Source organism: Camelina sativa, chromosome 18 (assembly GCF_000633955.1).
Source record: "Camelina sativa cultivar DH55 chromosome 18, Cs, whole genome shotgun sequence".
NCBI lineage: Eukaryota > Viridiplantae > Streptophyta > Magnoliopsida > Brassicales > Brassicaceae > Camelina > Camelina sativa.
The window spans coordinates 2,291,438-2,308,047 of record NC_025702.1 but is presented as its reverse complement, the minus strand read 5'-3'; the positions used below and the strand labels follow the sequence as shown (position 1 = coordinate 2,308,047).

General features: G+C 36.0%; 1 protein-coding gene across 1 annotated transcript; it reads left to right on the top strand.

Annotated features, from left to right (window-relative positions):
- Positions 1,782-15,361, top strand: LOC109130454. Its single transcript, XM_019240016.1, has 3 exons — positions 1,782-2,268; positions 7,406-7,822; positions 15,154-15,361. The coding sequence occupies exons 1-3, from the start codon at positions 2,210-2,212 to the stop codon at positions 15,359-15,361; spliced, it is 684 nt and encodes a 227-aa protein (XP_019095561.1). The 5' UTR covers positions 1,782-2,209.

Below are 16,610 nucleotides of genomic sequence, written 5' to 3'. Positions count from 1 at the left end.
TTGTTAATGAGTGTTGAAGCAAAATTTTATTTAGAAAAACAAATTTATAACTCTAGTAAAAAAAAATTCATATTGGAAGAGTTTTAAATCAATAATGAGTGATTAGGTAATATAATATTTATTTTCATATAAAATTTTAAATGAACGTAAAAACAAAGAAAAATGAAAAAAGGAGAAAGCAAAAAGAACATATTTAGGTTTGTGGATTTAAAATCAAAATTATGAAAATATTTTTTATATTACTATTTTTGTGATTTTATATACAATAATAAAAATGGTATTTAAATTTTTTTTTGGCGTAGGGCATCTAAAATTGTCCGACCAGCCCTGTCTGCAATATCTACCCGCGCTTATCAATTTCACATCTTTCACCGTATTTGGCATGTTCTCCTTATCTGCTCACAATCATACAATCGAGCAAAACCATAATTACGGAGAAAGAGGGAAAGACTTTTTTTTTTCAGCAAAGAGGGAAAGACTTAAGTAGTATATAAAAAAACTAATTATCTATATTAACATTTTTTTAATACATTTTTGTGTCATCTTTACGAGTTGGGTCAACAATGAAATATATAACCCCAACTATTGGAATATATAACCCCAACTAATAAAAGAAGTCTATTGAAGCTCTTAAAACTATCCACCTTATCAATATCCTATCGGAATGATTCATTAATTTAATTAGTTTTTCTATATATGATCATTCATCAATATCCAAATATTTCTAATTTCTATCATTGACGATAAATCTGGATTAATAAATAGCATACTATTCATCTATATTATAATCATTTAATCCGAAATTATCACTTTATACCAAAATTATTTAAAATTAAAATTAAATAATAAATATGAAAATTTAATAAAAATAGTTATATAGTTATTTTTAATAAATATACATACTTATAAATCTTTCAAATTGAACACATATTTATTTAATAACTGATAATGTAAATGTTTTCAAATACAATAATATATATATATATATATACAAAAAATCAAAAGCCAGAGTCAAATTTTTTCTAAGATATCAAAACCCATAAAAAATCAAAACCCAAAAATCATGATAGCTGCCTGGTTTTGATATCAATGACTAAAGGAGAAACCAAATCAATAATCAAACCCATGAGACAGAGAGACCGAGAGAGACCGAGAGAGACATAAAGACACCAAGACAGACGAAGAGAGGGAGGGAGAGAGAGTACGAGAGAAGAAACAAACCTGAACTCAGGTGAAGATGAGAGGAGCGAACCAGCTGCCTAGTTCACGCCGGCGAAGATCCGATCCAAATTCTATTTTTCTCCTCAACCTCAAATCACGAAGAAGCTGTTTTGGGAAAAAATCAAAGCAAATCGGTTTATACATTTTAAATGGTTTACAGATTTTTTGTTATATTGAACCAGTTTAACCATTTGACTCAATAAAAATAGAATTGATGGATTAAAAAATTAAACTATTACCCATGAAAACTCGATTCATTTTATCCACTAAACCAATTAACCCATTAACCCATTTTATTCATGAACTCATTAGGATAAATTTTGATATATTACAAGTAATATCATTTTACAATTATATATAAAAATATACAAAATTTTTTCTTGTGGTGTATCACAGGATCAATCATAGTATTTTATAAAGTGCTAAATGTTTAAAATATGCCACTAAAACATTAAGGATTGATAATGAGTTAGTAGGACATCTCCATTTGGAGGATATTATTTCAGAGATCTTAAATAAAAAATAATATAATAATGAGAGAGAAAGATAAAATGAGAGAATCGCTCAAGGTCATCTCCATCAAAGGTTATTAGCAATATCTTAAGAGTTGCTTAAATTTAAAAATAAATTATATTAATGAAAAAAACAAATTTTTCTAGTGATCGATCCTATGTTAGACGTTTAAAGATCACTAAGAATCAGGTTGTGTCGACACCTGATTGGCTGGGGAAAAATGTTTTTTTTTTCTTTTTTTTTTTTTTGCCTCTTGTGTCTGGTCTCTCTCTCACTTTCACTATTCGACCGAAACATCTAAACCGCCGACGGAAAACCCTCATCTCCCCCTCAATTCATCTCAGACAACACTTTTCCCTCATCCATCTCTCTCTTTCTTGTGTCTCTCCTCCTCTTCTACCTTCCAGAAGATTCTATTTTAGTGTCGCTGCTTTTGATCAATTGAAAAATTTGCCCTCTCGAGAAGACGTTGAGCATGGTGATATCGCTTCTCTTCTGGATCTCGGCATTAGCCCCACTGCTTGAACGAGCCAGGTGTCAGTTTCCTTCATCTCTTCTTAGCTTAGCTTGATTTATTCTTAGCCATCCTAGCCATGTTTAGTTTTTACAGAAAAACGTGGATACTTGTTGGATTTGGCAAAGGTTAGAAATTTAGCCAATTGGTTCCAATTCGACTAGAGAAAAGATAGGCTGGTATGTAAAAATTACGATCAAGTGTAAAATTACTATTAGGTGAGCTTTTGCTTTCTTAATGTAACGTCCGTGTTGTGGGAATAGAGTTTGGGATGTGTTTAATAAATCAAAGGAGTGGGTTTTAATTGATTTTTGGTTTAATTAAATCCTGGTTTAATCAAATTAAACCAAAAACCCTTAATCTTCTTCGTAAAGTCACGCCTCCTCTCTTTTTCTTGCTTGTGTCGACATAATGAGAGAGAAGGAGAGAAAGTGTGAGAACCCTTGGTTTTTTTGTGTAAAGGAGGAAGAGAAGGAGATCAAGCTTTTTCTTTAGAGCAAAGAGAGAAACAGAACTGTTAGGATTTCGGAGAAAGAGAATCCGACTGCTCAAATCGTTTCTGATCATTTGACTCAAGAGTAGAATAATGAGGTCACAGGTGATTTACCTACCTCTCTAAACTGATCAAAATCATCTCATCTTTTATTCTCTTTTTTTTCTAAACAAAGCTCTCAGAAATAAACTTTTCAACTTAAATAAGGGAGAGGAGTACCATTTTCTTTTGAAAATCTTACTTGTCAGGTATGAACAAGGAGTCAAGCTCTATGAACATCAATCTCTTTGATGAGGTAAAAGAAAAGTGCAGAAGTTACCTCAGGCTTTTATGGAATCAGTTGGAAATTTGGATGTCTCTGATTTACTGGTCAGCCATTGGATTTTTCATTAGTCGGATTAGTGGATTCAATCTGCAGCATTAATCAACCAAGGTAATACACTAAAGAGAAAAATCATAGTTCCCAACAAAAATTTTGAAAAATTTGACTCAATAAAAACAAAAATCGGTTTTGACACACTAAAAACAAAAACTATGTTAGTAGTCAGTACTAATCTTCCCCAGACTTAAACGACATTGTCCCCAGTGTTTTCAAGTAAGAGGAAAGCAAAAATAAACAAAAAGTATTGAAAATTGTAATGAAAAGACGAACTGATTCTGTTACCCATTAGCGTCGACCGACACCATTTTAGTGTCGATCGACACTCATCACGAATGGTGTTTTTGGCCATAACTCCTTGTTAGTTGCAGATAGTTGTGTTGATGGATTAATCCTTGGATGATTATTCTGTTAAGAGACACTCACACATAAGTTAAAAGCAACATGATAGATAGATAGTTCATGATTTCAAACAAATTTCAAAAAAAATATGACTCAATGCAAAAAGAAAAATGACTCAAAAGGAAAAGAAAAACCTAGAAGTGGGTTGCCTCCCACTAAGCGCTTGTTTTCAGTCATTAGCTTGACTGTGCAGCGGATTTCAGGCATCCGGGGGATCAGAACGTGGCAGTGAATGCCTCCCATAGCATGACCTTTTCATCCAAGGTGGTGTATAAACAGTAGAAGACTAAGGTCTATCAAGGACATGAGGAACAGGACCAGGGCGGGGTTTTGGGATGGGTTTGCTTCTCTTATGTCCTGCAAAATCATCAATAGAAGAAACAAGCGCTCTACGATAATCTCGTGGCTTGGTTAACTGCAAAACAGTTTTGTACCTTTGAAAGCTTTGTTGATGATAGGAGGGGGTTTGGGTGAAGAAGATGCATACCTTTGCCTTACCTGAGGACTCTGGGGTGTGGAGGGGTGAGTCTTCTATTTGGAAACAGGTTTCTGACTTGGAGCATCTGTTTTGGACAAGTTCAGGCTCAGATGTGGAGGGGTATCGACCGATGCTAATGGAGCATCGATCGACACTACACCTGCAACTCGTGTTTCTTCTCTGCAGTTTAGCTTCTCAACAATACCTAACTTCTTGACATACCCAGCAGTAATGTCTTCATGAATCTTTATTATCGGATCATCATTAGAAGCAATCTCCACAGAAAATGTCTGTCCATCAATAGTAGGAGATCTCCTTAGCTTATCCATCTCAAAGTTCAGACTCAAACCTTCCACATTCAGTGTTATGTGTCCCTTCTTCACATCTATAATGGCACCAGCTGTAGCCAAGAAAGATCTTCCTAAGATGAGAGGATCACTAGGCTCTTTGTCATACTTCAACACCACAAAGTCAGTGGGAATCATGAAGTTTCAAACCTTAATTGGAATATCCTCTAAAATGCCTTCAGGAATTCTTTTGGAGTGATCAGCTAAGATAAGAGAAATCTGAGTTGGCTTGAATTCTGTCATCCCAAGTCTCACAGCAACAGAATGTGGCATCAGATTAATACTAGAGCCAAGATCACAAAGTGAGTGTGCAAACCTTCCTGTGGAGATAGAACAATCTAACACAAAACTTCCAGGATATAGTAACTTCTTTGCAATCCTACTCTGGATCATTGCACTCACTTTCTCAGAGACAACCACCTCTTGCTTCTTCTCTTTCTTCTTTTGAACATGCTGGTTCAACAGAATTGTACTGACATCTTTTGTAAGTAGTGCTCCTTCCTCAGGGCTCAAACCATTGGATACCATTCTCTTCACATACCGCTTAAGTGGTAGTGAAAGCTTTACTGCATCAATCAAAGGCATCTCAATCATCACCTTATACATCATAGCCTTGCATCTAGCTTCCTCAAGCTCCTGCTTGGACCTTCTTGGCTTAGGAAAAGGGACCTTAGGCTTGTACACCCTCTCAACAGCTGCTGGAATCGGAGATTTTGTAGTTTCAGGTTCTGTTTGAGATGAGTGTCGATCGACAACAGCTGCTGGAATCGTCTGAAGTCGAATTGGACTCGGGTTTGGCCGATTGCTCTCCTTTTTCTGCAGTTTCCATTTCACCATATTCTTCATCCCTCACTAATATGGCATTGCAAGCAGGCTTGGGGTTTGACTCAGTTCTTCCAGGGAGAAATCCCTCTTGCCTTTTAACAGACCCAACAGTCTGCGCAACCTGATTTTCCAGCTTCTTGACATAAATGTTCAAAGCATCAATCCTCCCAGTAAGCTCATTGTAGACATAATCAATCTTCCCATTGAATATCACTGATAACTGTTCCTGCCTTGCAAAAGTAGCTCTAGCATAGCTTCCATTCTACTCTCAGAAGAAGTCTGTGGAGGAGGAGACTGATAAGATGAGTTCCCATAGGTTCTAGTATAACCATTGTTCTGTTGTTGCTTCTGGTAATCTGGCTTAGGAGTGTAGCCTGAAGAGTTCCCACTGTAAGGCTTGTTACTTTGTTGATTACCGAATCTCTGTCCTTGATACCCAACTCCATACACATAGTTGACATTCTCCTCTGTATTCTCTGGCTCAGGCTCAAATGTCTCAACCTCAGCAACAAATTGAACTGACTTTTTACCCACTAGAAGATTGTGAACTGAATACAGCTTAGCATTAACAGAAGCTAGCTGTTTTGAATCAAATCCTCCATGCAATCTCTTCCTTTCATTATCTGCTCTCTTAGTGCTATTGTTGGAAGCCAAATTCTCAATCAAAGCTTCAGCATCTTCTAGAAATCTTGTCTTGAAGTTCCTATGGCTTGCAGCATCCAAAGCTAGCTGATATTCCCAGTCAATCCCTTTGAAAAAGATACTCAACAGCTGCACTCTTGAAAAGCCATGGTGTGGACAGTCCCTTTGATATGCCTTGAATCTTACCCAAGCTGCCTTGAAAGCTTCATCTGGTCTTTGCTTGAAGGAGGACAGCTTGACTCTTAGCTCATCTGACATGGCATCATCATAAAAGTAGTTGAGAAAAGCCACCTTCACTTGTTGCCAAGAGGTCAAAGAACGGGCTGGCAACTGTTTCAACCATTGGGATGCCTCTCCTGCAAGTGAGTATGGGAAAAGCTTGCAGTAGATATAGTCTTCAGTTACTCCATTGGCCTTGATGCTAGTCACCAAGTCTTCAAAGTGCTCAATATGGTCCAAAGCCTTCTCATTTGGCAGGTTAGAGAAGGGCCTTTGTCCAACTAGCTGGAAGTATGCAGGCTTCAGTCAAATTCATTCCTTGGGAATGGAGGTGGAACAATTGCAGAGCGGTTTTTATACATTAAATCAGCTCTGTTGAAGTCTCCAATAGTCCTGATCAGATCCCGGTTTTTATCCTGTTTTCGAACCGGGTTGTTAGCGTGGTTGGCAGCTCCAAGTACGTCTGCTGGAGGTGGGTGTCGATCGGTTCCCTCTTGTTGGCGTCGATCGATACCAAGGTTAACCTCCTCATCGGCAACAGCTTGCTGGTTGACAACTGGTTAAGCAATCACATTGCCCTCTGAATCAAGCTTTTGGCCCTACTCATTGCGCAAGTGGCCCTCTTGATCTCTCAAAGCACCATCCTCATCATGAACCAGAATGATTGTGTTAATCATCTTCAAGGATTTGGCTGTTTTTCTGTTCTCACGCTCAAGTTTTCCCAACTCTTGGTTTGAAAGATTCACAGTAGGATCAGTCTTGTTGCTCCTTGTGTGAGGTCTAGGAGGCATACACCTGAAACACCAAAGAGAAGAAAAACAAAAACGTGAAAGTAGAAAATAAAAAGAAAAATTTAGACGAAATACAAAACTCAAATCTAATGGTAGATCAAAGAGTCCCCGGCAACGGCGCCAAAATTTGATATGTTCAAATTAAACCCTAGAGATACTCTCTCAAATTAAGAAGTCACTGTAATACTTAGGGGTCGAATTCCACAAGGACTCAAGACTACACAATAAATTGTAGAGTTTTATGATTACGCTAAATAGAATAATTTGAATTAAAATAAACAATGCAAAATATTAAAATAAAACTGTTGTAAATTCAGAAGATCAAAAAGCTAGGTCCAGAGAATTTTTCAGGAAATTATGAAATATTAAATCAATAAATTAATTAAGATTCAAGAAATTAAGATCAGATCTAGAAATCTAAACACTTTTGTAAAATAAATCAGTTCTCACTGCAAACATTATCTAAATTTAAAACCAGAAAATCCAAATATCTTTGCAAAATTCTAGGTTAAAATAAATCAGCACTCCATTGGCCTTGATGCTTGTGACTATATCCTCAAATTGCTCAATATGGTCTACAGGCTTCTCATGTGGCAGCATCTGGAATGGCTTTTGTCCAACAAGAGCAAAGTAGGCAGGCTTGATCTCAAAATGATTCCTTGGGAATGGAGGAGGGACAATTGCGGAGCGCTTCTCATAGAACAAGTCTGGTCTGTTGAAGTCCGCAAGAGTCTTGACAAGCTCTCCATTGTTATCCCGTCTACCCTGATAGTGACCTTCCACGGCTCTGGCATTGCATCGATCGATGCCAATGTTGCGTCGGTCGGTGTCTTCCTGGTTGCGTCGATTGATGTCGTTGTTGCGTCGCTCGATGCCACGTGCATCATCCTGAACCACGATGAGTTCTTCCTGAATGACCTGTCCTTCAGCATCAAGTTTCTGGCCTTGTTCGTTGCGCACATGACCCTCTTGATCCCTCAAAACTCTAGCCGCATCAGGTCTCAATATGATTGGGTTGACCATCTTTGCTGATTTGGCTGCTTTTGTGTTATCACGCTCTAGTTGTCCTAACTCTTGGTTTGTAAGCTTAACAACTGGACCAATAGGATTCTTCCTGGTATTTGGCTTAGGCATGTACCTGAAACACACAAGAGAAAAGAAATAAAAGCGTGTGAGTAAAATAGAAAAATAAAAATCTAGACAAAATCAAATACTTTAATCTAATGGTGAATCAAAAGAGTCCCCGGCAACGGCGCCAAAATTTGATATGCTCAAATTTAACCATGAGCTACTCTCTCAAATTAAGAGATCAACTGTAGTATTTTGGGATCGAATCCACAAAACTATAGATACACACAATAGATTTAATAATCTTTTAATTATGCTAAATCAAAATATTAATTTAAAAAGAATGCAAAAACAGAATTAAGAAGTGTTATAAATTCAGGAATTAAAAACGCTAAGTCTAGGAAAATTCTCTAGAAATCATGGAAAATCAGATCAATTAATTAAGCAAGTAAGATTCAACAATTAAGAACCGTTCTTGAACTCTAAACACAATTGTAAAATAAATCAGTTCTCACTGCAAATAGTATCTAAATTTAAAACCAGAAAATCCAAATCTCTTTGCAAAATTCTAGGTTAAAAATCAGCTTTAAAATCAGGTTTAGATAAGTTCATAAAATTACTAAATCAAATCTCTTTGCAAGAAGTAATTTTGCTCACCAAAGGTTTTTGTCAGGAAAATCAATCATATTATCATATCAATCAATAATCCTAAGATCTAAATCCATATGACTAATCAAAGATCTAACATTAAGAACAACCTATGGTGAAGAACAAGAAAGATAATGAATCCAAACAATTAATCAATCTAACAATCCATGAAATCCCTAATGAGAAACCTTAAACCTAACAAGCAGATCTACTCAGATATAATTGTAAGAACACAGATCATGAATAAAATAGATTGCATTAAGAGATTAAAGAAGAAGAAAAAAGAGTTATGAATCTTCTCTGAAGGAGTCTTGATTCTTCTCTTCAAAAGCTCTCTAAAAATCTCTCAGGGTTCTCTCTCAAAAGTTGCAGGGAAAAATAAAGCTTAGATCTAAACAATGACCTAGAAAACTTATTTATATTCCTAAAACACATTCAGGGACTAATGATGCAAATATGGAAAACTTTGGGGCAGATTTGTAAATCTTCAAAACTTGTGGGAAAACTTCCAATTCTTCTACTGGATGATGCATTGATCGACAATGTGGCTGCATCGGCCGACGCATCCTCTGAATTCGTCTCCCAACTTTGCAGTTTCAGCCTCAATACTTGATTAAGCTCCAAATCTTCCTATTTAGCTCCATTATGCTCATATTCATGCTAAATCCTATAAATACTCAAAAAACTCTAAAAATACCAAAAAGACTCTATAAATAAGACTTATATCATGGCTAAAAACACCTAAAAACCATGATATATCACTAGGTTAAAAATCTGCTTTAAAAACAGGTTTAGATTGTTCACAAAATTACTAAATCAAATCTCTTTGCAAGAAGTAATTTTGCTCCTCAAAAGGTTTTATCAGGAAAATCAATTATATTCTCATATCAATTTATTTTCCTAGGTTATTAATTCTAGATGGCCAATCAAGGATTAATATGAAGAACAACCTATGATGAAGATCTAGAAAGATAATGAATCATAAATAAACAGATCTAATAAATCATAAAATCTCTGTGAAAAACCCTGAACCTAACAATCAAACTACCCATACATATTCAATGAAGATACAAAACATAATTCTGAATAATAAGCAATTGCAATTAAAAGAGTAAAGAGGGATTTTATGAATTCTTCTCTCAAAGCAGTTCAGATCTCTCTCCCAAAAGCTCTCAAAATCCCATAGGGTTGCAGAAAATAAAAATTGCTAGAATAAAACTTAAGGGTTTTCTAAAACCCAAAAACACTATATATATGTCCTAAAACACGTCAGGGACTTGTGATGCAAATATGGAAAACTTTGGGGCAGATTTGTAAAATTTCCAAAACTTGCTTCTCTCTCGGCTAAACATGGTGTCGATCGATGCTAAGACAGTGTCGATCGATACTCTCATCCTTCCTCGGCTCCAAGTTTTCTTCCTTAGCTCAATTGCTCCAAAATCCCTTCTAATTGCTCCATTTTGCTCCTTTCATGTCAAAATCCTAGAAAAAATGTTAAGACTCTAAAACATCCTATGAAACAAATCAAAAGACTATAAAAGACTCCTAATATCATGGTTAAAAACCATAAAAACCATGATATATCAACTACTCCCCCAGACTTAGCCTTTGCTTGCCCTCAAGCAAAACAAAAACTTAGACCTGTGAAAGAGGTTTAAAAACACAGAAACTCATCTTCTCTCTAAGGTACTGTCATGATCATCCAAACCATAATCCATATGCTTAGCAGACAAATCCAAATCGAACCACCATGTACTTCTCCGTTGACATTCGTAGCATCCCAAATTCAAACCAAATTCCACTACATCCTCCATTAAGCCTTCATCGGTGGGTCTCATCAATTTGATCAATATCAAGAACCTTCTAGACTCATTCCCGTATTATACCATAACAAGCAAGATATATCTTTTTACAACATGTGGTAGTCTTCCTCTCCCCGAGACTTATTCTATTTGTATCCTCCTTTGAGCTTTGTTTTGCTGTCATTGTTGTATAGTGGTAAGTATTCCCGCCTGTTACGCGGGTGACCCGGGTTCGATCCCCGGCAACGGCGCCAAAATTTGATATGCTCAAATTAAACCCTAGAGCTACTCTCTAAAATTAAGAGGTCACTGTAATACTTAGGGGTCGAATTCCACAAAGACTCAAGACTACACAATAAATTGTAGAGTTTTATGATTACACTAAATAGAATTATTTAAATTAAAATAAACAATGCAAAATATTAAAATAAAACTGTTGTAAATTCAGAAGATCAAAAAACTAGATCCAGAGAATTTTTCAGGAAATTATGAAATATTAAATCAATAAAGTTCTTGATCTAACTTTTTAAAAAAAAATATAACAAAATAATTTTTAAACAATTTTGCTAATGACATGATGGAGATACCCTAATTCTCTTATTTAGGAAGCGCCTCTTAAAAAACAAAGACAGATGTCATATTCTTATTAGCTACAATCAAATATTCTCTTATTTAGGAAGCGCCTCTTAAAAATAATAGAAATATATATATATAGTTAAAATAATAATTTTTTTTTGTAACCTTTCAGCGGTTATGCCGTTTGTTTGTCTCGGGAATGAGTTGGGCCATATTATAGTTATAAGTTATAGGAAAAAAGATAGCTAGCTATAGGAAGTATTGGAGAATACATGATTACACATACCAAGTATATTATTGTATACTTAACTATATAAAGTATATGTATTACATGAACACATGCATGAACTATATGACATTATGTGGTCAACATTTTAGACATATAATCCAGTACACCGGTCAATTAACTTTGGCGATATAATAATTAGATATTGAATAGAATACTTTAATTAATAAAAAACCATAAATGATTTAATATAATAATTTCTTATTTTTTATTTTTTAAATTTAGAATAATTTTTTGGTCAACACCGATCTTCTCTGGAATTAATCAATCAGTGTACCAGATTATATGTCTATGATGTTGACCGCATAACGTCATATAGTTCATGCATGTGGTCATGTAATACATATACTTTGTGTAGTTGAGTATACAATGATATACTTGGTATGTGTGACCTTGTATTCTCCGATACTTCGTGTAGCTAGCCATCTTTTTTCCTAAGTTATAACTGGGCTTTTAAGTGTTTCTGCAAAGAGAGGAAGAAGAAAGATTATGGCAAGTCAACAAAACAGTGAGGACAAGATTATAAGTGGTTTGTTAAACACTGTTTGATTTTTTTATGAATTAATTGTGTATTGTTTTGAATATAATAACCCATAATCTCTTAGTTAAAATTTTCTCCTCCCATAGTAGGTTCTAATTTTTGGTCTCTTATTTTTTAAAATATTATTTTTTGAAATTTCAAAATTGTAATAGAATAAAAGTGGTATAAATATGTAAACATTCAAGATTTTATAAAAATAGTAATCAGTAATCAGTCTTTCCATAGAAAAGGACTATATACTCATCATCATCCTTCTCCTCTAATCAGTCTTTCCATTTACATAATCATGAAAACAGAACAAAAAAACGCATCAGTACCTGTCCCAGTTCAGAGTCTTGAACCACAGTTCCATTGCAACAAAATTCTTTCTTGAGGTCTGTGAGTATCTTGGTGTAACTGTACTCTTTGTTCAGGCCCTGGACCGTTGTCAAGCTTTTCCTACCATTCCGCTGCTGGACACGAATGTGAACGTACTCTTTTGTTCCTGCACCTGAGTCCTCAACATTCCCATCAGCACAACGGATATGCAAACAAGCAAAAAAAAGAAACGAATTAGCTCCTATCAATTCTCACATGAGCTACAGCAAACCACAACCTGAAGAATCCAAGACTTGAGAAACAAATTTACAAAATCTCATATTCCAAATATCAAAAACTCTTAGCAAACATCTGAAAATAAGTTTAAAATAACTGAAACTTACCAAAGGCAGTAGGGACCTGGGAATCAAGTTCAGACATGAAACTTGGTTGATCTGAGGGGGAAAACAAGAAGCTGAGACCTGAAGAAGAGAAGACCATCATCACATAAAAAATTAATACACTCAGGAGGATTAACAAACAATAGAATATGCAATTTCTAAAACCACAATCTATGTAACCAAAAAAGATTATTAACCAAGTCTTAGATAACAACAGTTAAAGAACTTAAGAAAACACAGGAAACACAAACAGAAGATACACATAACACGATAACAAACAATAAACACACACAATTCTAGTACGAGCCGTTCAGAGATTAAATGATACATAAACCAAAAGAGATACTACAATCACCAACTCCAGATTCATTCATCATCCGCAAAAGAAGAATCGAAATGAGCAAATACCATGTTGCATCCAATATATTCTTTATCGTAATACCAGTAACCTAGTTAATCAGATCAATTACAGGATATGATGAAAAGCAAAAAGAACATCAATCCACCAATTTTAATTTTGTCACAAGAGATCAAAAAGCAAGAACCACTTTATCAAACTCAGCATGCGATTCGAATAGCAAATGATAAAACCAGGTGATGAACGGAAACAAAATCAATCACAGAATTCACATAATGGGTTTGAATGCGGTTTTAATGGAAACAAAATCAATTCACAAAATTCCAAATCGCCTTCGCTACTAATCGCCTTCTCTCCATTCCCATCGAATCGCCTTCTCTCCATTCCCAACTGAATCCAAACTATTCCAGGTCCTTCGATTCCAAACCTTGAAGCTTCTGATTCCAAATTGTTTTCTGGTTTCGAGATTCAATCGCAAGTGAAAGAGAGAAAAAGAGAGAGAAAATTGCCCTCTGACAGAAATAAGAACTTTAAATTATTTTGATTCAAGATCCCCCTTTTTTTACTTATTTACGTTAATTTTATATTCTAGTTTTGGATCCCAACTAAAGACATGGGTATCTAGGGAGTAGTCATTTCCAAATAAGGCCCCACCGTCGGGGCATAAGCGCTTAGCTAGAGAGGGAGACAGGGCTAAGGCAGATGCCAGTCTAATCTTCCGTTATATCAATATTATACTGACGCCAGTAGTTAGCTTGAGGTAATTCACTACCGAAGCGCGAAGAAAAGGCTGGATCAAGAAAAGGGGCACTGTTCCCTTCTTTATCGAATAGGGGTTCCTCACTTACTAGCAAAGAACTGGACCAGGATTCGTCCTTGGCTGCCTACGTACCCCTTTGTACCTATATTTTTTTTATTATGCCGTTGGAACCAATGAAGCAAATACTTGACCCATCATATCATCCGAAGAAACGGAAACTACCAAAAAGTTCGAATTGTATAGTTGAATACGTAGTAGATACGGCATGCTGCTTTTCAAAAAAGAAATCTACAGCTTTTGGTGGTTCATTTTTTTGTGAAAGAAAGAGGCGGAAAGCTATGTCCGTCTCTACCTAATGACGAGGTGAGGAGAGGAGAAGTTGAGAAGCAAGTGATTTGAGGAGGACCGAGAATAAGATCAAGTTTGCTGAAGCGTTTAGATAGAGCTACACTTGAGAGTCTTTCTATTACTTCCTTGCTTACCTGGTTACCCACCCATCTCTCTCAGCACAGTGCTGCTTCTTCCCCGCATGAACAACATCCATTCTTTGTGAGATCGTCAATAAAGTACCAAGGGTATTTTTAGAGTCTACCGAATCAGTATAGGTATCCTTCTTCTGACACAGCAACGCAACTGGATAACCAGCACTGAAAACCGTCTTTACATTGGATGGCCTGCTCATGGCTAGATCGATCGGTTTCGGGTCAAATAGGAAGAACTAGAAGATTCCACCTTTAGAAAGACTTCTTTATCAGACCGACTGCTGATCGCCTTCAAACGACTCTTCCAGTCGCTGACCTACCTCGAGGAGTGACTCTTTATACCGAGAGCACCTTCTACTGCATCCAGTACTGGATACCCTCAATTCCGGAGGTTGGCAGCTCATCAACTACGAGAAAAAAATTCAGAAAATGTTACGAAATTCATATTAACTGCATTGAGTATAAGTTCAAGACTACTTGCCAAGGCTTCTACGGAAAGAGGAATTGGACAAGGCTTTTTTAGGATGGGCAAGGGCCACGAGAGAGGTTTTCCGAAATGAGGTACAAAGCACCTTTCCGCTCTTTACTTTGCGTATGCTGGTTTGGAATCTTTCTCTTGGTATGAGGTTTGAAACCCCGCAATCAAGGGACCAAGCTGCTACCTTTCCAGGAGTAAATTTGTGTATCAAGATGTCAATCTAAGATCTTATTTCGGTTCGATACGTCCACCTACGAGACTCACCGCCAGGCTAATAGATTGAGTGACCAGGAGAGTAGACCAGAGAAAGGTTATGTAATAGAGGCAATAATGACTGGCCGAGTAAGGTTGTGAATGCGTCTATTCTTCTTTCTTCGAGGTCCCCTCCGGTCAAGTGAGCTAACAATAGAGCAGGATAGCATTTTGCGCCCACATGTTTGAATTTTAGAGGACGCTCATCCAGGCAGGCAACAGGGGCTTCGGGTGGAAGGAATGAGCAATTTCATGACATTGCCCCACTGTAACTGGACAGCCAAATCGTACATCCTAAATATTATCCCGTACCTGAGTGTTGTCATGGCTTGGGTTATCATTTCGATCTGGGTTCCCAGGATCGCCTTTTTCTCCTGAAGATCAGGAAGGGTGGTGTATAGCTTTCCAAGGAACAAGACCCCAGGTAGCACACCGGGAAGACCTACTCTCATTCAAGGAAGCGGACCGGTTGACGACTGCAGAGAATTCAAGTATATGGCTGTGGATGAAGGAGATGAGTTGGATGAGGCTGATGAAGCGACCTCCTCATACGCCGACCAAAAACAAGGCGCGCAGCGGACGACCTAGACCTATGACGAACCCTCGCGTTTACCGTGAGAAGAGTTTCAAATTCAAATTCAAATTCAAATTCAAATTCAAATTCTCCCTAGATACATATCTAATTCAATTTTTTTTTCTTTTTGTATTTTCTGTTCGCACAACAGACAGCTGACACATAGCGTCTCTTAACCATGATCGAGTATACTATATAAGGGGAAATCTTACATTTTTTTTCTTTTGTTTTGATTTTTTTTTTTTTCAACAAAGTACTAAGAACTTCTCTATAAACCCCCAATAGAGAAGGTGTGACACAGTCGTGTTAGTCAAAACTCGGATGAGACATAACTTTGGTTCATGGAAGAATCGATTGTGATTTAATTTGAGGATTCGACATAACTTTTACAATAACAAAGTGTTATTGAAAATGTTTGAACATTTTATGCCATTGTGAAAAGTTAAGTATTCATTTGCATTTTTCCTTTACAGTTACTATTTATTATATTGCTGTTTACAGTTATTATTTTTTAAGTACCGTGTGAAAAATCTGTCATACTTATTTGTATGCTAATAACGTTTTTTGGGTTTGGTGTTAAAAAATTACAATAAAACATTTTTTTTATCATTATATTTGTAAAAATGCAGTTATTTGTCAATTTCAATTTAGTCTTTTTTCATTTTTAAACAACAATTTCAATTTAGTCTTTTAGACATTATCACTTCAGCCAAATATGTGGTTTGGATTTAAGTCCAAAAATGCAATTTCATACCTCTCCCTCTTGTATTATTCAATATATTTATACTAGATTATGACTCACCCAATGTGCCGGTTTAGAATTTTTAAAATAAAATAAAATTTTATAAAAAATATAAAGTAAATATTTTTAGTAAGTAAAAACTATCTATAAAAGTTAATAGATACACTAAAGTGTCCAATGTGATATTTGGTGTAAAAGGTGCGACTATACGGTTGAGAGTATTAATCACGTTTTTTTAATGCTCTCACCGTGTGAAGTTTGGGATTTATCTTCGAATCCGGTTTTGTCAGACGGTTTTCCATGAGTCGATGTACTCGAATTTGAGTGCTTTTTTTTTTAGGGATGTCTCTCAACAGACTGATCCTGATCAACTTCTTCAATTACTATGAATTTTATGGGCAATCTGGGTTTTCAGAATTATGGTTTCTTGGTTTCTTCACCTGGTTTTCAGAATTATGGTTCTTGGAAAGCAATCAATGTGCATTCAGTATTGGGCTTGTGGTGTTGCGTTGGTGAGAAAC

Excerpts from the sequence above, each read along its gene's own strand:
- LOC109130454 (XM_019240016.1), top strand. The coding sequence starts at position 2,210 with ATGGTGATATCGCTTCTCTTCTGGATCTCGGCATTAGCCCCACTGCTT. Across the intron at positions 2,269-7,405 it reads CCACTGCTTGAACGAGCCAG|GCTTCTCATGTGGCAGCATC; the intron begins GTGTCAGTTTCC and ends TATGGTCTACAG. Across the intron at positions 7,823-15,153 it reads CAAAACTCTAGCCGCATCAG|ATCAGGAAGGGTGGTGTATA; the intron begins GTCTCAATATGA and ends TTTCTCCTGAAG.